A 27,231-nucleotide genomic window follows, 5' to 3' on the forward strand; every position below is an offset into this window, starting at 1 on the left:
ACTGGAGAACGTGGATTGGAATATAAACTATTGGCTTGGATTACTGGATGGCTGAGAGACAGGTATCTGAAAGTGATATGTGGGGGGGGGGGATGTGAATCGAATAGGATTTAAGATGACTAGTGGTGTGCCCCAGGAATAAGCCCTTGGACTGTTGTTCTTTAATCTATATCTTTATAATATTGGGAAGGATCTGAGAGGAGATATTCATTGCTGATGATTCAATGATAGGCAAGGTCAGTCAGAGATGTTACTGATGTATAACAGTTACAGGGTGATTTGAATAGGCTGAAAATGTGAGCAAACAGTGGCTCTCAATTCATTGTTAATAAAGTTCAAAGTTATGCACTTTAGTGTGACAAGTTATCCAACAGCATATTATATTGGTGAATTTATGCTTGGCAAATATGACATAGCCATAGATCTTGGAATTCACAGGTCACAGCAAAAATTGCAAATATAACTCGAAGCATAATTGAGCTGTTGAAACGAACATTGACATTTTGTCTCTTGATATGACTACACTTGGACTGATGCACACAAATTAGGTCTCCTAGGTTTAAGGGGAATAATGATGATATTAGGATTATGGAATGCAAATTACGAGGATAGATTGAAAGTATGTGGACTGCAAGCATTGGTAAACAGAAAAAGAGGAATGATGTGATAGAAATCTATAAACTTCTGAGAGTGTGTTATAAGATATCAATCGATGCAATTTTTTTTCATTAATGGGTGGTGGTGGTGAGAGGACAAGGCAGTATCATGGAAGTTTGTGTGGTTATTTTTCTCTTGCAGAACTGTGATTGTGTGGTGCAGGTTTGCCTGTGAAGTAGTGTATCTGGTGTGAATGAGTTTAAGAGAAGATATAATGATGATAATAATCTATGATGTGTAACAGTTGCTTATATTCTCAGACTGGTTTTGTCTGTTTTGCTTGAGAAAACCTGAGTTTTCGTGAAAAAAAAATACCTCCTCTGTGTGAGAACAACTAACTTAACTTTCAGTTGTAGAATCCTTATAAAACCTCTTCAAATCCTAGATGAAATTTGGACACGCGTCTTTCCAGCCATTCTGTGATGGTGGCATTGTCTATATTATAGGTTCCCAAAGTGGGCAGTACTGCCCCCCAGTGGACACTGAAGCCTTCTAGAAGAGCTATAGTGGGATCAGAAGCATTTGGGGCCATTCAGGCGGTCTAGGGGTCGGTTGCTCTTTATAGAAGAAATTAATAATATATATTTAAAAATTAATTATTTTCGTGATTTTGCGATTAGATAATCATTTAAAATTTAAATATTAATTTTAATTCATCTTATGCCCATCTTTCACGATCAATTTTTTAATCAATTTTCTATTTCAATTATTTAATCATTTGAAAATTTACCATGTCAGATAGAAATAGATGTCAATTTTCTATGCCAATGAGAAAATAGAGCATGTATATATGTGTGTGTATAATAGGTTATGTTTACAGTAGCAAATATATTCGTTATATTTCATTTCAAAATATAAAATATATAAAACCACTTTTCTAATTGATTTGCACAAAAATAAACCCAATATTATATAATTTATATAATGGGGTCATTACAAAATTTATGTCTTGCAAAGTGGGCGGCGGCCTGAAAAAGTTTGAACCTATGGTCTATATGATTACTGATCGATTACTTCTCTCTTCTTAATCACTTTCCACACATGGCACTGTTGTGTTATAGGTCTTGGGAGCCTTTCGTGTGTGAGATCGATATATTTACATATTTAAAAAAAGGTTTCATGGATAACTTTTATTTATTATTTTTATGAACTAAATTTTTTGTAGATGACTTACACTCCTAAGAGTAAGAGCAGAATGAGGGATGTTCCTTATGGTGCACTGATTTTGGATCATTCAAATGATTTGTATGGTATAAATGGAAACTTGTCATTTTAGCAACCTAAATACTAGCTTATTAGACTGCAGAGTTCCTTGTTTTATGTGATTATCAGAACAGATGCAGATTACATCAGTGATGCTCATGGACTCAGTGGATGTACATCAACTGAATTAACTCATCTAATAAGCATATCAAAATTTTGAGAAGCAAATTCTTCATTTTCCTTCTAAATCATTATCAGGTGTACAACTACAGCACTTCTTAAAGTTCATGCTAACACAAGAAAAGGATGAATCATATTTACTAAAAGGCCATATATTTCAATCTGAAAATTAGATCAGCATCAGTGGCAGTAGGTAAAGAATACAAGATAGAACTGGTACAACAGACTAATTTAAAACAGTGAGAGCTGTGTGATGTTATACATACAACAGCACAAAGCAAAAACCTGAGGAAACATTATTAGCTATTACTTAATTGTATTATTAATTATTAAAAAACTTTGTGTGATTAGAATAACTCTCCCATATTTTTGAAAGTGACATTCGTTCCAATTCAAGTACGGATGTGGAGCAAGGCTTCAGCGTATTCTTTGAATAAATAGTTGAATTTGATGTGAACTGAGTGACCACTTTGCAAGGTCACTCAGTTCACATCATCAAGATCATCCTAATGAGGTTATTGCTTAATCTACATGACAGGTGGATGAATTTGGAGGTTCTTAGGATATTGCAGAATCTCAACGTAATCACAGCTGTGGGATATCAGATAGGGTTTTGTGAGAATGTGCAAGGGAACTGGCAATGACCTTGACTAAGCTCTTTAATTCAAGTCTCAGCTCTGGTAGAGTTCCAAGGGAGTGGAAAGAGTGCAAAATAATTCCCTTTCATAAGGGAGGTTCTAAGACTGCACTAGCAAATTATAGACCAATCAGTATCTCAAGCATGGCGATTAAAGTACTATAAAAAGAGAATTAATGTATAAATAAAAATATGATACTGTATGAGGGTGAACATGGCTTTGTGAAGGGTTGATCATGCGTTAGTAATATAGTAACTTTTTATAATAGAGTAACAGCTGAGTTGGATAAAGGAAATGGCTACGTGATGATTTTGCTGGATTTTGCAAAGACGTGACAGAATACCACCTGGAATTCTGTTACACAAATTAGAATAAATGGGGATTGATATGACACTGGTTAAGTGAGTAAGACTGTGGTTGCTGGACAGATATTAAAAGTGATACTTGGAGGGGCAGAATTGAGGCGAAAACAGGTGATTAGTGGTGTCCACTAGGTTCAGTGCTGGGACCATTACTGTTTAATTTGTACATAAATGATATATGAAATAACCTGAAAGGAAATATTCAGTTGTTTCTGGTGATGTGAAATTAGGTAGAGTAATAGTTAATCAATAATTCCTTTAAGTTTCAGCTTTGCAACCATACTTCCACTGGAACCCAAACACTTTGGTTTCCCGGAGGCTAGCTGCCTGCAAGTCAGTTGAGGAACTCAGGTGGATTGCTGGTTGGCATTGTTAATGGTTAGAACTGGGGCAGTATCTGATCGCCTTCAAACCTCTAACTTTCATTCTTGATCAATGAAAACATTCTTGGCAAATGCTTTCGTAGTAGTTCGTCTTGCAACTGTCCAAGAATTTCACCTCTAGCGTTGCAAGATGAATGCCCCTGTCTGTCCCTCTTAATCATTACCTCGTGTTTCGAAAACCGACAAAATAGAACCAAGGTCCTATTCCATTATTCTGTGCACCATTATTCTGGCGTTACGCCTTCTTTAAGCACTCAATTTTTTCAAAGTAAATGTGCCAGTCACCCAAGATGCTCGATGAAGAGAATCAAGGAAAGCAGGTGAGATTCTTCAGGTTGGGCAGTGGACCACTTGTCTGGAACTGAGATTCAACTACGAGCTTTTTTTAACCACAACAATTTTAATATACACTATTGGAGCCGGAATTGTACTGGAATTGTAGACCCATATATATGGTACTAAAGTACTATAGGTTGAATAGCCAACCTCTTGTATATGGGCCCAACATAAAAATAAAAAAAAAAATAAAAAAAATCAAGGTGATGTGGAGAGCTTGCAGAATGATTTAAATAGGCTATCAATGTGGGCAAAAGATAATGGGTGTCAGAAAATGTGCCATTACGTCCCATAGTGGATGGCATTGATTCCCCCACTTACAAACTAGCCAAGCATTTAGCCAAAGCGCTCTCACACTATACTGGCAATACACCATCACACATAAAAAACTCAGCCCACTTCAAAGCCAGTATAGAAAACCTTACACTCCAACACAATGACATAATGGTCAGTTTTGATGTCTCCTCCCTATTCACGAATGTCCCTCTCAAAGAAACCTTAGAGCTAATCCAAGCTAAATTTCCTCCTGATATCTCAGCCCTATTTCAGTTGACAATGAACTCAGGCTATTTCGTTTGGCAGGAAAAATTCTACAAACAGATAGAGGGGACAGCCATGGGTTCACCACTTTCCCCACCCTTGGCCAACTTTTTCATGGAGATGTTTGAAGAGAAAGCCTTAAACTCAGCCCCACAAAAACCTACCATATGGCTTCGCTATGTTGATGATGTTTTCGCTATTTGGCCACATGGCCCGGATTCACTCCTCTCCTTTCTAACACACTTGAACAACCAACACCCTAGAATCAAATTCACCCTGGAAAAAGAGGAAAACAATAACCTCCCCTTCCTAGACACACTAGTCACCCGCCAACCTGATGGAACCTTGGTTTTCTCAGTTTATAGAAAACCCACCCATACAGGCAGATACATTCACCAACAATCCCCCCCCCCCCCTCACAACAATATGGAGTTATTAAAACATTATTCAACAGGGCAAAAATAATAAGCCACAGATGGTGGCTCTTTTAATAGTGGTTTTTGGGATATGATTAGAAACATCATATCCCATAAACAGTGTACCTGTGTGGGTAGAATTTCTGTAAACTGAGAAAGTACTATTAGAAAGATGTGTAGTTATTTGTGCCTACTAGACAAGATGGATTTGTATAGAAAGGCTTAGGTGGTAGTGGTTATTCATAACAGTGCTCCACATCATCAACAACATCAAGAGAAAAGAAAAGAAACAGTATATATTACATATTTCAATGGTTTTCTAACCATCATTGTCAGAGCACAAATTACAACTGTTGCATGCACATAGCACTCGACTAGTTGTAAAAACATTCAGATTTTAACTGAAAAGAAGCATTATTCTAATAAGGTGCCTTCCTGGGACCACAAACCATAAAGTTAATTTGGAGAAGTCAAGCTATTTGGTATCAGAATTTTTTTCCCCCAGATCTTTGGCAAATCAATGCATCCATACTTGTTTAGGTTAGGAGAGTGCTTTATAGATGATACTGATTCTAAAAATAGTCTTAGACCTATAGTGATTTCTGTGTAGTAGCACAGATGCCTTTTTCTGGCAGATCTACCAGAAGAAATATCCACAGTTGTACAAACTGCAGGCACAAGGAACTTTGTACACTCCAAGATGTGAAGAGGATGAAGTTGATTCTTAGGAGAATGGATGAAGGTAGTTTGCTGAATAATAAGGTTTGAGAGTGGGAGAAATTTTATTTATCCTTTCTATTGTAGCCTTGAAAAAATGTGGGTGTTGGTTGCAGGATGGGATGGAAGGCATATATTGATCCTTAGGAAAATGGATGAAGGTAGTTTGCTGAATAATAAGGTTTGAGAGTGGGAGAATTTTTATTTATCTTTTCTATTGTAGCCTTGAAGAAACATGGGTATTGGTTGCAGGAGGGGATGGAAGGCACATATAGCCCTCGAAACTACACTCATGTACTAACACTTTTTTTTAATCAATAGATAAAAAAACCCTTCTAGATGAAATTCTGCAGTATCCCCCCCCCCCCCCATTTCCTACCGTTACCAACTTGCAGGATCAGAGCAAAACTATTCCTGTCCCTTATATTGAGAGTACATCAAAAAAAGATAGCGGAAGTTCTCTACAAATATAATTTCCATCAAGAAATTATATATCAAGAGTACATTTATTGAAATGCTCCATATAAAAATTGTCTAGGGGAGGAGAGCCTGTTGCTGTACTTATATGATGTCCTTTCAAGTAAAGTAACCAGCATGAATGACGAGATTAAAGAAGTCTGTGATAAACATTTTTAAGTTAGGTGTGATGAAAGGACGTATGGCCAGTTGGGAAGGGATATCAAGGCTTTAACAAATTCAGTGATTATCTAGTTTAAACAAGGAGTCAGTTGTCTCTATTACTGGACAGAGGGTTATTGGGATTATGCATATATTGGTGGGGGGGTGATGTGACATTTTTAAGTCTTTTTTTTAATGTTTCTTCTTGGATTTAGTGGGGATCATAATCTAAAGGTTTGTAAGTAGTGCAATTCAATTGAGGGCCATAAAAGCTTTACCCATATAAGCTGCAGTAATGATTATATTTTTTCTCTTAGTGTAATTTATTGACTGTTGGCTAAATTTATTTGTCAGCTGTTGAAAGATTTTTTTTAGGTGTGGCAAAGGTCACATAAGGATATTAGCTAGATCAAGCCTGACATTGCTAACAATGTTAGGCTCAGTGTACTGTTGAACTCTTCTTTATTTGTTGCTCTGTCCTATCGACTGGCTATAATGCCAAAAATAAAATAAAGCAAATATTCTTCCCTGCATCTTACATCTCTCAGTATACAATAATATTACTATTCCTTTCATCTGTGCTACCTCAAAAAAATCACTAGAACTTTAAGAAATCTCTGTACTTGTTGCATGAAACTGGCTGATCTTATCTACTCTTCCGAAGGTAAATTCCTTCCCTCTCAATTTCAGTTTTATGCAGGGTTTCTTATTCCTGCAGCTTGTATTATGGACTCACTGGAAGATCTGTCATCCAACTTTCATCTATATATCCACTGCCATAGTTATGGTCAATCAGGTCTAGCCCACCATATCTAAGACACCTTGCACAGAATCAATTAGAAAAACTATGCTTTACTACAGTAAATACAAATGTTTTTTTTTTAATAATCTGCACATTTAAAGACACCAGCAAAATCTTAATAAATATGATTGTGTAAAACTTTTTAGGATTTGTGAGACAGTAATTCTTAGACCTCTTGTTCAACAGCCTCACTTCAAGGTTCTAATCTAATATAATTCACTTATTTTTTGTGACTTGTGTGTGTTACTGTTATATTTAAGATGTCTCTGTAATGCATATGAAATATCAAAGCCATTAAATCTGTGTTAAATTCTATCATTTTGCTGTTTTAATTCCATTAAACATAAATGCAAGCTTTACCCAACACCCCTGAATCTAAAGACAAAACAATATATACTTTGTTTCATCCCCCCCCCCCCATCTGGCATCATAAAAACAGGAATCTGTGGTTATTGATTTTTTTTTTTTTCCATCCATGTAACAGATTGCTAAGCATCTCTTATGGTAGTAGATATAAAAAAGCAAATTTGTATAATAGGTCCCAAAATGAATTTACTTTCAGATATAAGGTTTGGGCCTCAAATTGTTTTACTAGTAGTTTTATAAGTTATTAGACTATTGTAATAAGGTAATCTGTTCATTTTCCATTATTGTAATTATCTTTTTATGTTTTTACAGTATCAGCTACTGATTTAGACAAGGAGAAGAACTCTGATGTCTCTTATTTCTTGGATAAGGATGATTTTACAATAGATGATAAAGGGATTATTTATTCTAATAAGCGATTGGATGCAGATCTGGTAGATATTTATGTGTTAACAGTGAGAGCAACTGACAAAGGAGAACCATCCCTTACTGGAACTGCCACTGTTCGTATTTATACAGAAAACAGGAATGATGAACCACCCAAATTTAGCCAGGATGTATATACCCCAAGCGTTGATGAAACTGCAGGTCCAAATACCTTGGTTACCACAGTTGTGGCTAGCGATATTGATGGTGATAATGTGAAATTTGGTTTTTTAGGTGGAGGCACAGTTTCAGGAATGTTTCAGATTGATCCTAGGACAGGTATGAAGTTTCTTTAGAATAAAGCTCATTCTGTCTATCTGTTTTTTAATTAGTTTATATCTGACTCTGTTGAACTCTTTGTATTTGTATATTTCTCTTAAGTTATAAAATTGCTAATGAAATATAAAAATTTGTAAACGTACAACTTAGTTGTATATCATTGTGGCTAACAGAAATACATTTAAAAAAATTGTTTGTACTTTAAAGGTCAGTAATTTCTTCTAGTACTCATTTCTTTAATAGTGAACTTACATTGTCTGGAGATTATTAAATTGATTTATTCTAAAACTCGTTCTTGGAATATTAGTGTAAAGAACAGGATACTCTAGATCAGTGTGGTACATGTATCCTCGGGGGTATGCGAAAGGTCTTCAGGGGATATGTGGCAATTTTCGGCTATGCATCTTTAACGCATTGAATCATTATTAAGAAAAAAAAAATTATTTTAAACATATATATTTCTCAATAAATCATATACAGTATTATACTGGATATGAATTCTCCTACACTGTTCAAATGAAGCATTTGAATGGTTTGCAAATTCATGGACGATCACTCGTGAATCTTCATTCAGCTTCGTTGCAAGCCTGAAACAACGCGAAGAGCATACGATAACAACTGATAAAAAAAAAGTAATTATGTGAATCAATAGTAGATGTAATTAAGACAGTTAAGCAGATAATAATAATTGTTCTTCTTGCACAAAAGGTTCTAAGGCAATTCTTTCCATCTCAGATCTTGAGCTTTCTCAGGAATGTTTGGCTTCAGTAATATCTCATTGGGAAAATAGTGGGCTGTGGACTGCGACCTGTGGTACTCATACAGCTCCGGCAAAAGGTTGTTCTCCCACGGCGAAAAGAAAAACTTCCAAGCGAAGCTGCCTTGGGTAATTTACATCACCTTTTCTCCTCTGCTTTGGTTCTCAGAAAATGATGACTGCCGTCTCCAATAGTTCGAACTGCTGCCAAGTCTCAACCGTGATCCCTCTCTGTGGCCTGGAAGCTCCTCTCTTCTGGCGACTGGAACCGGGAAGCGCAAAGCCCCTTATGCTTGGCTCAGTCCCTTTTTATTCTCCGATCTCGGAACCTTGCACTAAGGGTAGTAAACCCCAAAGAATTCAGCATGACTTTTATCTTCTGAAATGGCTGAAAATATAAAACCATTGTTATCCAATATATGTAAGAGTTGATATTATGCGTCGCAGGTTGATGACTCCAACAACATTACAAACTTTGCAAATCTTCTAGTGTTTGTTTGGTACAAAAAAAATCAATAACTTCATGATGACATTTATTTCCAACCGTTGCCAGAATATACAACAGGAGAAGAAATATTTAACAATATAAATACATTTATTCATCAAAACAAGCTGGATTGGAAAAGTTGTGTTGGAATAAGCATGGACGGAGCAAAATCCCTAGTCAGACCTTAAAAAAAAAAAAAAAGGGGGTTTGTTTTAAGGATTCAAGCTGTTGCACAAAGTCAACACACTGCTGCATACACAGGGAGGCTTTGGCTACACTATGTCTACAGACCTAAGAAAGGTTCTGGATGAAGCTGTAAAAATCATAAATTATATTAAAGGCCTTCCTCTGAATGCCAGACTTTTCTCTCAACTTTGCGAAGAAATGGGAAGTAATAATACACAACTTCTTTCCCATACCAATGTTCCTTGGCTTTCTCGTGTTAAAGTTCATATTCGATTATTTGAACTTCAGAATGAACAAAAAGTTTTTCTTGATGAAAATTTTGAACTGAAAAAGCATTTATATAATTGGAAATGGCTCAGTCAATTAGCATACCTGGCAGATATATTTACTGTATTAAATAATCTTAATTTTTCTTTACAAGGCAACGAAATTTCTATATTTCATATCCAAGATAAAGTGTGTGCCACATTGGCAAAGATGAAGTTATGGTAAAAGCAGTTTGGTAATGGAGAATTTAACACATTTCCATCTCTTCATGAATTGCTCGCAAGTTCAAATGAAGAAATTGATCATATGTGACAATTACTATCATGTAGTATTTACAAAGCTTACAAATAAATCTAGAGAAGTATTTCCTTGAATTGGACATTCATATTGAGTGGATAAGATACCCTTTCAGTATCAACAAATCTATGCCAAAGGGTCTGTCGCAAATAGAAGAACAACTTTTAGAACTAACTTGTGATGGTTTCCTAATAAATAAATATCAGGATAATACGATATCGTCAATTTGGCTACAAATGAAGAATGAATTTCCTGAATAAACAGATGAAGCTCTAAGGTTCATTTTTCCATTTCCAAGTTCATATCTGTGCGAAGTTGAATTTATGCTGGCGCTTGTAGATATTAAGACGAAGAAGAAGAGGAACCGCATTATAGATGTTAACAACATCTGAGATTGAAATTAACAACTATAGAGTCACATTTTGCTGAAATTTTATTCCACCATAAGCAATTTCACTCCTCTCATTGATGATCAGTTATTTAAATTAAATAAAAATTTATAGTATATTTATAAATTTTGTTCTATTAGAAATAAATAATATTTTTTGTTTACAAGTACATCTAAATCATCATTACAAGTATCATCATTGTCGTCAAATTCCTGCCATGTACCCTCAAAAGGGGTGTACAGAATATGATAGTACTACATGAAAAAAATTACATCATTACTAACTTTCTATCTACAATTTTCCTCCAAATCAGTGTGTTACTTGTCAAGACTCCAACATTATCAGATCTTATATTTCTATCATCTAAGACACTTTGTACCATATCAATCCACCAATATCTTGGTCTTCCTCTGGGTCGTTTTGCTGCCAACCTGGCAGAGAACACCTATTTTGCTAATCTTTCTTCTCCGATTCTGTTTAATTTACCATACCACCTAAGAAGTTCTGTTAACACATTCCTGCATGCCAACAATGTCAAGTTCTTTCCTAATATCCCTCTTTTTAATATGATATTGCCATTGATCATCTGTTCATGCCTCTAATCTTTCTCAGGATTCTTATATTTGCAGCCTCTACCATACCAGCTTTGCTAATTCTGTTGTCTATTTTCATATTTAATTTACCATCTTCAGTAAAAATCGTGTCTAAGTAGCTAAAATGTTTTACTTGTTCCACAGGTTCCCCGTTCACAACACAGTTGACATTTTCAACAATTCTACCTATTTTCATTGTCTTTACTGACCTTCATACCATATCTATTACAACAGTTATTCAATTTAGTCAGAGAATCTTGCAGACTTGTAGCAGATTTATTTAGAAGTATAACATCATCTGCATAAAGCAAATAGCTGACATTAACATCTCCAATTTTGATATCATGTTTAATACCACTTTCCTTCATAATGTGATCCATATAGATAATGAATAACAGAGGGGATAATGTACATCCATGTCTCACACCAGATTTAACATTAAACCATCTTTCTGTACTTCCTTCAATTCTAACTGCTGACTTACAACTCAAATAAAGACTAGGTATTGCTTGATATAATACCCCATTGACACAATATAACTGTAGCGTATTGAATAGCTTCTCTCCTGGCACCTTGTCATATGCCTTTTCCAAATCGACAAAACTTAAATACAGATTTTTGTTATATTCCCATGCTTTCTCAACTATTTGTCGTAAAGTGAAGATCTGATCCTAACAGCCTCTATTTGGCCTGAATCCAGCTTGTTCTTCCACAATTCTTAACAACCATTTCTCAAGTACACTTGCATAGATCTTGCCCAGAACACTCATTAGGGAAATACCTCTGTAATTCTCACATTGAGTTTTATTTCTCTTTTTATATATGGGTACTATGAGAGCTCTACTCCAATCATCGGGAATTCATCCCTCTGTCCACACTTTCTGAACTATGCAGTGCAGCCACTGTAAGAGTTTTATACCACCATACTTCAGCATTTCTTGTAGAATATCATCTACTCCTGCTGCCTTTCCACATTTCAAGCCGTTGATGGTTTTTTCTACTTCAAGAATGGATATCTATTCCTGACTGCATGCCTGATCAGTGTTTTTTACCACTGTGCTGTCATCACTGCTTTTTTCATTTAGCAGTTTTGCAGAGTATGTCACCTTTATCATCTCTAACTCCTTTTACAGCACTCTTTCCTCCATTCCTAAGCTTCTTCAACAACCTCCAGAATATTTTGCCACCTTCTTGATATTTATTTTCTATTTTCTTGCCAAAGTCCTCCCATGACTTTTGTTTAGCTAGTTTTACACACTGTTTAGCAGTATTGCATTTGTCTCTGTATTCTTTAAGAGCACAAGCTGACTTATTTGCCAGGAACTTTTGATATGCTTTCTTCCTTTCCTTCACTGCCTGTTTAACTTCCTGTGTCCACCATGGAGTTCTAATTTTTCTATCCTTGCAGACAACTTCACCACATGCCTCTCTAGCTGAATCAATCAGGGCTTTCTTCAAGGCTTGCCACTGACTCTCCAAGGTTTGATTCCTGTTTTCAAACTCTTTCATTTTTTCTTCAATAATTTTTGTGTATTTTAGTCTACAGTTCACATCTGAGACATCTCAACTTTTATTCGCTTTAAAATTTTCTTACATGTTATTCTTTTGAATATGAAATTCAATTTTATCCTGCTCAGAACTAAATAGTGATCACTTCCAATTTTAATTCCTCTGTACACTCTGGTGTCCTGCACCAGGGAGAAAATATCACTATCAACAATAACATAGTCAATGAGACTTTTCTTATTCCTAGCCTCTTCTCTCCATGTGAATTTGCGCACATTTTTATGTTGGAACATTGTGTTAGTAATAACCAGTCCATGTCCTGAGCAGAAATCCAACAGATATTTGCCATTATTATTAGCTTTGCTCTTTTCTCCAAATTTTCCCAAAATATTTTTGTATGTCTCACAATCATTTCCTACTCTACTATTTAGATCCCCAACAAGGACCAACTTTTCCTTTTTCATTGCGTCAGTTGCTTTTTCTAAAGCCTCAAAAAATTCCTTCACTGCTACCTTAGTAGAACCTTCTGTGGGACCATAGGCACAAATAAGTCTCATTGTCCAATTCCCTATTCTCATATTTGTCCACATTACTCTACTTGAGACTGACTGCCATTCAAGAAGATTAGCCTCATATTCTGTGTTGAATACTATGACTACTCCTTCTTTTCCTTGATTGTCATTGCCTGTATATAACATTTTGTATTTATTGCTCAGAAAGATCTCACCAGTTTTGGTCTTTTTTGTTTCAGTCACACCTATTATGTCGATCTGGTACTTATCTAATTCCTCAGCTAGCTCTATTTCTTTGCCATTTAGGCTTCTTACGTTGATAGTACCAATTTTTAACTCTGGTTATGTTGAGTTGGGGTTTGTTTTCAGATTTGTTCCAGTAGCTGACTTCCCGCTGTTCGCCCTGGTTCCCTGGAGAAAACAACGGGGCGCCTTGTTTAACTGGGTGACGCCCCAGCCGGCATGAAATTTTGTCATGTTGTACCATCATTTTTTATTTTGGTTTAACCAATAAGAATACAATTTGGTTGGAAAAATCCCAAATTGCCAGCCCATCCTCGTTCGTTCAGTATCCAAGTAGATACCCAGCAGGGTGCACCACGAGAGGGTGAGGATTGGACAATAGGTCAGAAGCCCTGGTCGGTTCATTCCTTTAAAGGCTATGTGGAGGTGTCCTCTCAGTTATACGGCTTTGACCCTTAACCACCTCTCATTTTATTTATTTATTATTTATTGTTATTATTATTTTGATAGGGGGTACTTGGTGCTAATGAAAATTTAAGAAGGGTACACGGATATCTGAAGTTTGAGAAACACTGCTCTAGATCATAAATAAAAAAGAAATTTGGAGATGCTAGTAATGTGCTGGTCTTCATTATGACTTCAGACGCAGGTTATTTTGGTCTCCTATAGAAAATATTAAGTAGGACTAGGCAAGCCCAGCAATGCAAAATTAGTTCCCTGAAGCCATCTAATTACTCTTGCCTAGTGATGTTCTTTCAAAGGCTCTTGAATTCAAGAATAATTAATCCCTTGAAATGAAACCTAAGTAGACATTCAAAGAAAACGGCATATGTATTTTACAAATTTTATTGCAAAAAATTATCTGATATCGAAGTATCGAAAACATCTTCACTGTGAATTCAAAAATTAAACACGGTACGAGTAGCATAACTGAATAATAAACAAAGAGAATGTGTCCATCGTGTATCAGTGGAGTATCATGGTGTCCAAACTGCTGTGAAATTCTAATAATTATAATTTATTAAATTGAAAATGCCAATTATATTCTTGTTTAATCTTTTATTATATAAGGCGAAGTAAACGAAGTTTGTACATGGAGTATCTTCACAAATAGACTACTTGTATATAGAGGCTAATGATTTCACAATAATTTCCTTATATCCCGCAATGCATAGCATTATGCAAATAGCTATTTCTTTCTAAAGTTATTTTTATATAGTTGATGGGTAATTAACTAGGACAAGCTGTGTGAAGAAGAACAATTTCCCATGACGAGCAGTTAACTAAAGATTATCACTTTCATTCAGATTAGTGCAGTACAGCAGTTTGACAATTTTCTTTATACAACTCCATAAGAAAATGGCTTATGTAGACTTTTTTCTATGAATCCTATGTTTGGTGGAGATGTCATGTTTGGCAAAACCAGATTTTAAGGACTTTATATATATATACTAGGGGGCTCCGGCACCTACGGTGCCCAACCCCCGGAATTCTGGGCTGGTAAGACAAAAAACGTGACATACTGTTTCAAATTTCGGCTTATCTTTTTATATATATAGAATAGATATATATACAGTCAAAATGTTCCACATGATGAACAGTTGCAGATATGCTGCTTGACCAAAGTACAATAGATGACAGGTGCAAAGAATTATATATTCTCTATAATATTAAACAACTCAAAGACAATATGTTGTTTATTTAATCATGCGTTGATCAGATATTTCTGTTTATGTAGGCTGGGGAATTTTTGATCTTGTTATGTCACTGTAAACAGATATGAATTTACCAGAATCCCTAAAGCATATAAGAATGAAAGATTACGTGAGGCCTTACAATATGCAGAAAATGTTATCATATGGATTTTGGAACCAGGCCAGAATGTTTTGACTGAAACAGCAAATCATTACATCCCACAAACAAGTGGAAAGAAAATTAATGATACTTTCAAGAGAAACGCTTGGTCTAATCAACCTCAGGAAACAATTCTAGGGGAATGACCAATAAAGACGATAGAAATTATCATCATCAAAATTCCTGACATATACTCAAAGGATGTACAGAATAATTATGATAGTACTACATGAAAAAGTTACATGATTACTTACTTTTGATCAACAATATTCCTCCAAATTCATCTGTCAAGATTAAAAGATTATCAGATCTTATATTTCTGTCTTTTAAGGTGCTTTTCACTGTATCAATCCATCTACACCTTGGTCTTCCTCTGGGTCTTTTTCTTACCAACATGGCAAAGAACACCTATTTTGCTATTTTTCCTCTCCTTATGGGCACTATGGGTAGTTCTGCTCCAATTATCTGGAATTTTACTCTCTGACTAGGCCTTCTGAATTATGTAGTGCAGCTACTGTAAAACTTTTATACCTCTATATTTGAGTATTTCTGGCCAAATTCACCTAATTCTGTTTAAGTAATCATACTACCTGAGATATTCCTGAATGCTGACATTGGCAAATTCTTTCCTAATATCCTCATTTTTAATGTGATACTGATGTTGATGCTACCTGTTCGCTCCACTGATATTTCTAAAAACTTTCATATCAGAGGTTTCCAGTCTTTGATCAAGTGTTTTATTTCTAACCCAGCTCTCAGATCCATAAGTTAAAATGTTTGAACACAGTCTTCTATAGATCTATTTAGTGTTTTGACTAATTTAAATCCATATAAATTTATTCAGCTGACTTCCTACCTTTACTGTTGTCTATTTCCATATTTAATTTGCCATCTTCATTAAAAATTGTACTTAAATAGTTGAAATATTTTACTTATTCTATAGCCATTCAGGATACAGTTGATATTTTCAATGTTTCTGCCTATTTTCATTGCCTTTGTCTTGTTATTACTGATTTTCATACCAAATTTATTACAACAGTTATTCATTTTATTCAGGGAATCTTGCAGGCGTACTGGTTTTATTCAGAAGTATAATATCATCTGTATCAAGTAAAGAGCTAAGATTAACATCATCAATTTTGATATCAGATTTTAATATCTCTTTCCTTCATAATGTGATCCATATGGATAATGAATAACAGTGGATATAATTGTGCACCCTTGTCACACACCTGATTTTTCCTCAAACCATCTTCCTGTACCTCCTTCAATTATAACTGCTGCCTTACAGCTTAAATAGAGACTAAGTTTTGTTTGATATAATGTCCCATTTTCACCATATAACACATTTTAAAGAGCTTTCCTCTTGGCACCTTGTCATATGCCTTTTTTCTGATCACAAAACTTAAATACCAAGTTTAGCTATTTGTCGTAAAAATGAAAATCTGATCCTGACAACCTCTATTTGGCCTCAATCCAGTTTATTCTTCACCAAGCTTCCCTTCCACAATTTTTCTTAGCCATTTATCAAGTATACCTTGCCTAAATCTTTCCAAGAACACTCAGTAGCAAAATTCCTCTGTAATTCTTGCATTCTCTTTTTATTTCCCCTTTTATAGATGGGTACTATGAGTAGTTCTGCTCCAAATTTGACTCTCTGACTAGGCCTGAATTATGCAGTGCAGCTACTGTAAAACTTTTATACCTCTATATTTGAGCATTTCTGGCAAAATTCACCTAATCTAGCTGTCTTTCTACATTTCAGGTTTCTGATGACTTTTTCTTCAATTATGGATATGTATTCTGACTGCATTCCTGTTGAAAGTTTTCTACCATCATACTGACATGGTTTGTCTCACTTAGCAGTCATTCAAAGGAATTACTTCAGGTACCTAGAATATTTTTATCTTCAGTTTTCATGTCACGTTTATCATCTCTGATTCCTTTTACACTACTCTTTCTTCATTTCTAAGGTTTTTCAATAGCCTCCAGAATACTTTGTTACCTTCCTTATATTTATTTTCAGTATTTTTACCAAAGTCTTACCATGCCCATTGTTTAGCTAGTTGTGTGCTTTGCTTTCTTACATTTTTCTGTTTATTCTCTAAGAACACAAGCTGACTTACTTGCCAGGGACTTTCGATATGCTTTCTTGTTTTCCTTAACTTCCTGAGTCCACTATAGAGTGCTGATTTTTCTATCCTCACCAGCTGCCTCTCTGGCTGAATTAATCAATGTTTTCTTCAGTATTGCCATTGAATCTCCAACGTTTGGTTCTTATTATCCAACCATTTCATTTTTTCTTCAACGATGTTTGTGTATTTCAGTCTACAGTTCACCAATGAAAGCTGCTCAACCCTGATTAGTTTTAAAATTTCTTACATACACTTCTTTTCACTATGAAATTCAGTTTTATCCTGCTCAAAACTAGATAGTGATCAATTCCTATTTCAAATGCTCTGTATACTCGTGTGTTTGGAACCGGTGTGAAAACATTGCTATCAATTATAACATGGTCAGTGAGACTTTTCTAATTTCTTGCATCTTCTCTCTGTGTGATTTTGTGCACATTTTTATGTTGGAACATGGTGTTAGTAATAACTAATGTGTGGTCTGTCTTTTCCCTGATGGTCATTATATACAGAGTTGATCTTTCTGAGTGATTAATATCACTGATTCAGATCTGGGATAATATAATAAGTTAAGCGGTTGAAGGAAAGACAAAGAAAATTTAAAAAGAATATCCTTATTTACAAATAATTAATATCAGTAGATTTATAGTATTACCTTAATAGTGTGTATAAAATATTTGTTTTGCAAGACAATACAGATTTGTATTCTAAATAAACTTATCTCCTAAAGAGAAAAGGGTCAACAACTTTAACACAGTTAAATAACATGAACATCACACAAGATTTATTCTCTTCAAGATCACAGTATTTTATGAGAATACACAAACTTTGAATTTTTAAGACACAGTTTCTTCTGCTCTCAATAATGGCCATTAAAATATAATTACTAAGCTCATACCTGTTTTTCTTCTAAAACGAAATAATTTGTGCACAACTTAAGAAAGAACGTATTTCTTCTTTTATATATTCTGCACAATATTAGTTCCTTTCCTGTTCCCTTGAAATGTGAAGATTAATTTTAAGTTCCCTTTTTCCTTGTGGAAACTTCCTCCTTATCTTTAACCCTTTTATGCATGAAGTTTTATATCCATTTATAAAAAATTATAATGATGATACAGTACCATTTAATCTTACAGTTAATGATGTCCTCATCTGAGGACATCATTTTTGTTTCCTCATATGAGGCCCTTATGCATGAGAAGGTTAAACACAAAAAGAATTCATCTCTTTTGGGTTTAGTGCTTAACTGGAATATATTTGCTGCATGCCTATCAAAAGAAACTATCTGTTGCTTCTGGAGAAACTATATATTGCTTTTATCTATGCCACACTTAGTTTCATATAAAAGAAATTCATCCATTAATTTTAGGATAAATGTTTCCTTCATAATGTTCTTATCCACCTTTTTTGGCTCAAGAATTCCTTTAAACTATTTCTCCCCTAAACTACCAACTTTTTAGAATATTGTCTGTTCTAATCAATGCTACAGCTGTTCTATTATTATCTCTCACTCCCAAATTCAACTTCCTCTTCAAAAGTACATTCTTAGCTCAACTGCACTACTGCCTGACATGGCAAGCAACATGGTGATGAAATAAAAGTTGCTTATTGTAAACAAGATTGAATTTCTTCAATGGCATGAAAATGTTGTCTTGAAAGTTCGGTATTTTCTTCTCTCAGGTTTGCTACAGAAATAAAAAAGAAACTAAATTAGGGATGAATCCTTTTTGCAAATATCGCAATCAAACAATTTTAGACGTTATAAGTTTGTAAACATTTCTTATATAAACATTTCTAATTTCAGGAAATTATGCTTTTTTTTCCTTTTTTTTTTCTATACATTTAGAAAATGTTTACATACCAAAGGTTATTCTTTCCTTTTTATTTATTTAATCAAAATCAACTGCCGCTAAAAAATAATGTAAGATAATCTGATATAGCAGATATCCTACAAATCCATGTCTTGAACAGAAATCCAACAGGCATTTACTAGTATTATTAGCTATTAGTATTATTATTAATACTAATACTATTAGCTTTGCTCTTTTCTCCAAATTTTACCCAAAAATTTCTATATCTTTGGTAATCATTGTCTGAATACCAGGGGCGAATATTTCCGGTGTGCAGTGCTCATTCACGAAATATCAGTATCACCCATATTATATTTTCGCATTTATTCCAGTTAAAGACACCCCCCCCCCCCCCCACCACCAATTGTTTGCAGACTTTGCACGATTCCTAAAATTGAACACAATATACTGTACTAATGCTTCATTGTCTTCTTCAGGAGGGTAATAAAGCATTAGTGCTTCATGACGAAGGCACTTTTTGCCGCGTAAATATTGTCTCATTCACGTTAATAGCCTGGGTGTGCTTTTGAAAAGCATACCCGGGTGTTTGAGCCATTTCGAATGGCTCAAACACCTTTGAGCCATTCGAAATGGCTCAAAGGTGTTTGATGTAAAGATGTAAAAAGGCGCAGCGGGTCAAATTCTTAGCTTTCTAATATTTTTAAACCACTGAGAAGGCGGGCTGGGTGAGCTACAATTTTGAGCTCACTCAGCACCTAGCGTCTGTGATTGGTTATTGTGTCAACTAATACAATTGAACGTTGTCACTTGTCATGAGTTGAGCCCTTTTTGTATCCGATGTATATTACAAACAGTTGTTATGCATGTTTTCTGGAACTGAAAATTTGAAAGGATGTTAGGAGAAAAATGCTAATTGTTTTTTCTTTTGCTTGTGCAGTATAGCATCTGTTGAGGATGCAAAGTTTTTTAACAGTATATAGAGACATTTTTATTCTAACCTTTGGAAACAACAGACGGTAAAAAATATCTATTCCTGAATAAAAATGAATATTCTGTGTATTATAAGACATTGTTGATCTACAACAAAATACCAACATATGTGAGATTGATAAGACAGAAGAACTGCTGATACTAAAAAAAAAAAACTAATGAATTTAGGATTTTAGATAACTCCGATAATGATTGGATGTTATGTATACTGAGTCTCAGTAAACAAAATAAAATTCTTGGAAAATGGAGCAAAATATACACAAAGCAGAGAAATACACATAACGTGCAACAAATTTTACAAGATGATTTGCTGCTCCATCAAATCATATTTATTTCTGCAATACTCTCTCTCTTCATAAGTTTTTTTTTTTTTTTTAATTATGCCATCATAAATTCACTTATTCATGTTTAGAATTTATAGGATCGTGCTATTTGCTGTACCCAGCAACTTATAGGACATACATATCACAAATGACGATTATTAATTATTCTTTATCCATTAATGAAAGTGTTTCTACTCGCACTTATTCTTTCCTATTCTCACGTGTCTTATAAATGATGGTTCACATATTTTCATCTTTGTGTATTTCAAATATACCAACCAAACATAGCATTCTCCTTCATTGTTGTTTTCTAATAAATCCTAAAACAGATTGTTTCCCCACTCTACGCAGAAGTATTCAAAGTTATTCTGCAATTAATTGCATTGGACCAATTAAGATGAGCGCTGATGTGTTATGCCCTCTTAAAACTTTCATAGATCGATAAAATGCAATCACACGGTCACGGGTGTGCAAGGGGGGAGGTCTCCCATGCATACAGTCAAATGACGGGAAATTTGTAGTGTGGGTTGCATAACACCCACATGACAGCACACCCTACCAAAATGAGCATGCGGCTCCACTGCTGGATACATTGATAGTACCAATCTTGAAATCTGTCGATGTTGAGGGATAGAAATTATTACAGTAAAATCCAGTAAAGTAATAGAGAAATCTTGTAGGAAGGATAAAGAAACGTCAATAAAATATGCGCAAAGATAATCCAATTTGGACAGTAATGAAACACTCATTTCAAAAATCAAAGCACTAATATTCAAATCCCCCCCCCCCCCGCCCCCCCAAAAAAAAAGAAACTACAACATTGAAAATAAAAATGAGTACTTCCTAAATGAAAAAAGAGAAATTTTATTTAAAGAGATGGAAAGAAAGACTGAAGAGTTATTCAAAAATTGAGATATATCATATAGAATGTTTGACACAGACATGGAAAAATAACCTCCCATCCTCTGAGAGGAGGTGGAACTATCTGTCAAACATGGAAACTGGAAAAACAGCAGGTAATGATGGAACTTATACTGAGATGATAAAGAGCAGGGATTGAAGTAATGCTGGAATATGCAATCAAAACTATCTTCATCAATGGCTGAAGATAGTTTCTATACCAATCCATAAAAAAAGGAATCACCAAGAAATGTGAAACTATAGAACAATAGCATCAATCTGAACCAAAAGAAAAGTCATGCTCTATATTATCAAATTAAGAAAGAAGGAATAATCACTTCAAAGCTGATTTCTGTAGAACAGGCTGTATTCATTAAAGGAAGTGGCACTAGAGACTGAATCTCAAATTTCAGACACCTTGTTGAGAAATAAAAAGAACAGCTTTGCTTATGCTTTATTAACTACACCAAAGCCTTCTAATGCATAAATTGGAAATTGATGTGAGAGATAACGTCTAAGTCTGGCTTTTCCCATCATCTTATCCAGTTAACTCAACTTTACAACAATAACCAAACTGCAGTAAGAATTGAAAACACTTTATCAGATTAGTTTTGTTTACAAAAAGGAGTAAGGCATGGTTATATATATCTCCATATATATGAGGTGCGTCTAAAAAAGTTCGGTGAATGGTATCAGAAAACAAACAAAACAGAAGATACAAACAAATTACCTTTATTGGCCTTCAAAATAACCGCCATCCTTCACAATACTTTTGGCAATGTTCATAAAGCTTCTGGAAACTGTCAGCAAAGGCCTCTTTAGGGATCGATCGCAAAAGCGCTGTTACACATTCTTGGATTGCCACCACGTCTGCAAAACATTCGCCTTTCATGACGAACTGGTAGCACCAGATTTCATCTCCTGTGACGATGGTTCACAGAAAGGATGAATCCTGGTCACACATGGTATTGAAATCTCCAGAGGTTTCCATCCGTTTTGCTCTCTGCTCATCTGTCAGCTTGTTCAGCACAAACCGGGAACAGATCTTCCGCTTACCCAAATCTTCGCGGATGATAGTGCGCACTGTGTCCTTGCTAATGCCCAATTCCTCCACCAGCAATCGTAGAGTCAGTTGTCGATCTCGTGCCAGCATTTGTTGCACTCGCTCGATCATGTCTGGGGTTCTGCTTGTCGACAGCCAACCTGAACCTGGCTCATCCTCAGTCATTTCCTTCCCGTCATGAAAACATTTGAACCAGTCGTGAACACATTTTCTGCTCATGGCTTCCGTCCCATACACTCACACCAACATTTCATGCATCTCCGTCGCCGTTTTCCCCAATATGTAGCAGAACTTTAATGTTCACCCATTGCTCCATTGCACTGTGACCCTAACCTCTCATGCTGACTCTGTTCGACTGCCCGCAGCGGGTTTACCCTGACGGTCACGTGTACTCCATGTTAGGTGGCGCTTCTCGACGTGTCTCTGGATAGTCATGTGCATGAATGCGCACTTGTCCCATGTTGCCGTTGAGATATTGGACCATTCACCGAACTTTTCAGACCTCCCTCGTGTGTGTGTGTATATATATATATGGTGAGTTGATCACCAAGAGAGATCTCTGGATTGACTGGAACAAAGGCAATCAACAATTTAAGATTATGCTGATGACAGTACTAATAACACAAAATGGAAAGCATGTGAATAAATTCCTTGAAAACGTGGTATGGCATAGCTTGACATATGGAGTCAATATTAATCTCAATAAAACAAAGCTAATTCTAGATAGTAATCATAATGAAAAGACTTCTTGAGTGTTTACTGGCAGAGATAACGTTAATCAGTTTATCTGTCTGGGTTCATTGCTCTCTGCCAGTTGGAGTTATATGGAGGAAGTAAGATATCAGGTTACATTGGAAATATCTGCAATGACTCTGCTCACGAAGATCTGGAAAAACAGAAAACTATCTAGTAATACAAAGATCAGACTGGTGAGATCCTTGGCTTTCTCTGTGGTTCTTTAAGGTTCAGTCTTGAACACTGAACCAAGGCAATTAAGATCAGGGCTTTTGATATGTGGGACTGCAGAAGAATGCTTCAAGTTCCTTGGACAGAGAAAAGAATTATCTTTAGTCAGAGGTCATTTGAATCTTGAAATGACTCTGCAGCATGGTGGGAAGAAAAATCCTCAGATATTTTGGACAATTTGGAAAAAGAAGAGATAGATCATTGTAAAACTTTAGGGCAAGATGATAAGAGCTAGAAGAAGAGGCAAGTTCTATGGGAGATGGCTAGATCAAATTCCTGCTCTTACTGGAATAAGGCTGAAGGATGCATTAAATGACACAGAGAGAGAAATGGAGGACTAACAAGACTTCCATTGGATAACAAGACCTCAGCATGGGGGCAGTTTACTGAGAAAGAAAAAAGTTGTCATAACAGTAAGGACTTGCTATCTTGTAAATAAATATGAAATAACTCGTGTTACAAAGCATGTATATATCAGACTCTTCAAGAGAACATTTGTTGAGGTCTTCTATGGAAGTCATTCTTCTGTAAAACTGTCTTTCCTCAACATTTTCCACTGTGTGATCCTGATAAAATTGTTATTAATATTTGTGGTTCTCTTTTCAATAGTGGTGTACAAAATCTTCTCTCATACAGAAGTATCTATCTGCTCACCCTCCCTTTTCCCATGGTTTAAGTGGGAAACTGATGAAACCTGTTTGGGAGTAATCACTTTCTTGTGATATCCACTTTTCTACATGGGCAACTTAATACATCATGGTGGAAAATTGAGCACACTGACTGGTCCACCTTTTTCTGCAGAAGTTTTTGATTCTGCAACAGTTAGTTCATCTCCTATCAGTGATGCAGTGAAATATCTAACAAGTGTATTATAGCAGCAGCCACAAATGCAATTCCTAAAAAAATCTAATCAGTTCCTATATTTTCCTAAGTGATGGTGGAATAATAATTGTACACCAGCCGAAGAAGCCCAGAAGCCTTGGGGTGTTTTCTGCAGACACCTTACAACAACAACAAACCTCAATTGCTTTCTCGACCAACATTTGGCTCTGTTATCCAGCTGCTGTTGGCATCAGAGCCAAAAGGAATCCTGGATCCAGTTTATTTCATCTGCATCAAGATCCACAAACAGCAAAGAAGTACAGGAAAAATCCAGAAATGAAAGGCAAATATAGCACCCGCCCTCTCTATCCCCGAGCACAATGGTTGCACAGTTGCTGACACACTCAGGGAAATATTTGCAAAAACATTAGTAACACATTCTTATCCCTCCAAGTTCCTTGCCCAGAAAAGCAAAGAAGAAAAACAAATCTGTTTTCTTCAAACAGTACAGAAAAATACAACAGGCCATTTACCAAAGAAATGAAATCTGCTTTGCTAAAATGTCATCCAATTGCTGTTGGACCAGATAATATCCATAACAAGATGGTAAAACATCAGTCTACATGGATCAGCTGTTGCACCTTTACAACAGAATTTTCTGTGAGAACTTATTTCTGGATACCTGGCAAATGGTGATTATAATTGCCTTTCCTAAGCCAAGCAAGGCTACACAATTCCCAAATAACTACTGTCCAATTGCTCTGACCAGTTGCTTGTGCAAAATTTTGAAATATATACGATTAACTCTTCTTTTATGGTTTCTAGAGAAACAGCCTTTTTTTTTTTTTTTCCAGAACACAATCTGGCTTCTGAAAACATCATTCCACCACTGATCAATCATCTTGTCACTGGAGGCATCCATTAGAGATGCCTTCCTTAAAGCATGAGCATCTGGTATTGGTTTTCTTTGATATGGAAAAAGCATATGGCACTGCTTGAAGATTTGAACTTGAAAGGCTTGCATAATTTTGGTCTTAGAGGGAAGTTCACTCTTTTTATCAAGAGCTTCAAGTCTGAGCAGGAACTTTTCTCTCCCACCACTATAACTAAGAAGAGGGTGTCTCACAAGGTTCTGTTTTAAGTGTCACTTTTTTTGCAATCAGGGTCAACTCGATAACAAAACAACTTTCTCCAACAGTAAGTAATGCCCTATATATGGATGGTTTACCATATTCTGTCACTCATGTAATATGAAAGTCATAGAAAGACAGCTGCCGCAAGCCATTGATCTTCTCTTAAAATGAGTGCTTGCAAATGGTTTCAGATTTTCACAGCAGAAGACAGTTTGTGTGCAATTTTGTTGCAGATGTATTCATCCTGACTCAGACCTCTGTCTAGGACAGTTGTATCAGCCATGAAGCCAAGTTCTTGGGACTGATATTTGATGGCAAACTATTTCCTCCCTCACATATGCCAGTTACGAGACAAGTGCTGTAAAGAAGGGAACATTCTATGCATCCTATCTTCTACCTGCTGGAGTGGTGAAAGATGTTCTTTACTTCATTTGTACAAGGCGTTGATAAGATCAAAGATTGACTACAGCCCAAGTCTTATGCTTTATCCAAGGAGAGTATACTGTGATGTATACATGATGTATTCCTCGTCTGTATACATCAAGACCAGTGAATCACCTTTGTTCATTTATCTCTGCTATATGTAACTAAAATAAAATCCCTTCCAGAGCACCCCACATATCAAACTCTTTCGTCCACAATGGGAGAATCTCCAACACTCGACAGACTAACAAAATCCTTTAGTTTGTGAATAAAAGTTCTACAAGCTCTAAAAATAGCATAGACAATATAGCTATGACACCAAATTCACTTCCATCGTGGCAGTCATACATGCCAGCATGCAGCTTCTCTTTCAGCAGGCTACTGAAATTTTCCAGTCCTACTGTTGTCTACCACCAGCTCTTCAAAGCTCATAGAACTGAATACTCTAATTTTGTGCCTGTCTATATATGTATGAACTATAAATATACTGATTTAAGCAGTGGAGACAAGGTTGGACCCTCTGCAGCTTTTGTCTCTTGGAAACATTACAGAGAAGAAGAGAAAGAAACTCAGGAACGTAAGATGGATACTATGAAAATAGCATATGACGAAGATACCTTATACCCTCCAGGAAGGATATTTCCTGATCCTTCACATCTGAAAACCAAGAATCTTCTCTTAAGGCTTGCAGCTTGGAATGTAAGGACCTTATATGAAGCTGGGAAGTTAAATAACCTTATACAAGAACTTGAAGCAATGAAAATTGACATTGCTGGTATCAGTGAAGTCAAATGGACTAATAGTGGAAAAATAAACAGAAAGAGCCATTCAATTATATACTCATGTGGAGACAGTCATAGGAATAGTAGCATTTGTACTAAAAAAAAATTGTGTAATCCTTACTTGGATTTTGGCCCATAAGTGACAGGATAATTGCATAAAAAATTGCAGCTCAACCTTTTAATATTTTTATTGTCCAAATATATGCACCTACTTCTGATTACCCAGATGAAGATGTCGAATGCTTCTATGAAGACATTCAAAATGCACTGAACAACGCTAAATCAAATGACATAACTATTGTTATGGGAGATCTAAATGCTAAAGTAGGCCCAGAAGATCTCTTCCTGCATGGGAAACCAGGGCCTGGGACATAGAAATCCAAGAGGAGAAAGATTAATACAGTTCTGTAAAGAAAACAATGTGGTAATAGCAAATACTTTATTTAGCCACCCTTCTAGAAGACTTTACACATGGAAAAGTCCTGGAGACAGCCATAGGAACCAGATTGATTATATAATGATTAAAAAAAGGTTCTGGAATAACATCTTACAAGCCAAAACATACCCAGGGACTGATATTGGATCAGACCACAACCCTGTGGTCATTAAAGCAGCAATAAAATTAAAGAAAACAATGAAACCTCTAAACATAGAAAAATATGATCTTGGCTCCCTTAAAAATCAAGAAATAAAAGATAAATTTTTAAAGGAACTGGCACAATCCACTGCTGTTAATGTTCCTGATCCCACCAAGTATCCTTACCCTAATGATGAGATTGAGGATAGATTGCAGAAATTTAAAGAGGGCATAAAAAAGGCAGTAAAACAAATAATTCCCAAATTTGAGAAGAAAATAAGTAAACCCTGGATGA

The 27,231-nt window shown here is 35.6% G+C and overlaps 1 protein-coding gene across 1 annotated transcript in view; it reads left to right on the plus strand.

The window, feature by feature from the left end:
- The window catches only part of LOC150103211 (neural-cadherin-like), a 540,895-nt gene that overhangs the window by 117,437 nt on the left and 396,227 nt on the right, over window positions 1-27,231 (plus strand). Inside the window, exon 7 of the mRNA XM_090397648.1 lies at window positions 7,531-7,923. Coding sequence (XP_090253774.1) covers window positions 7,531-7,923 — 393 coding nt within the window. The remainder of the gene's footprint in view (window positions 1-7,530; window positions 7,924-27,231) is intronic.

Source organism: Typopeltis vanoorti, chromosome 9 (genome assembly GCF_054136105.1).
Source record: "Typopeltis vanoorti isolate ZY-2024b chromosome 9, IOZ_Tvanoo_1.0, whole genome shotgun sequence".
In the NCBI taxonomy this organism is placed as follows: Eukaryota; Metazoa; Arthropoda; class Arachnida; order Uropygi; family Thelyphonidae; genus Typopeltis; species Typopeltis vanoorti.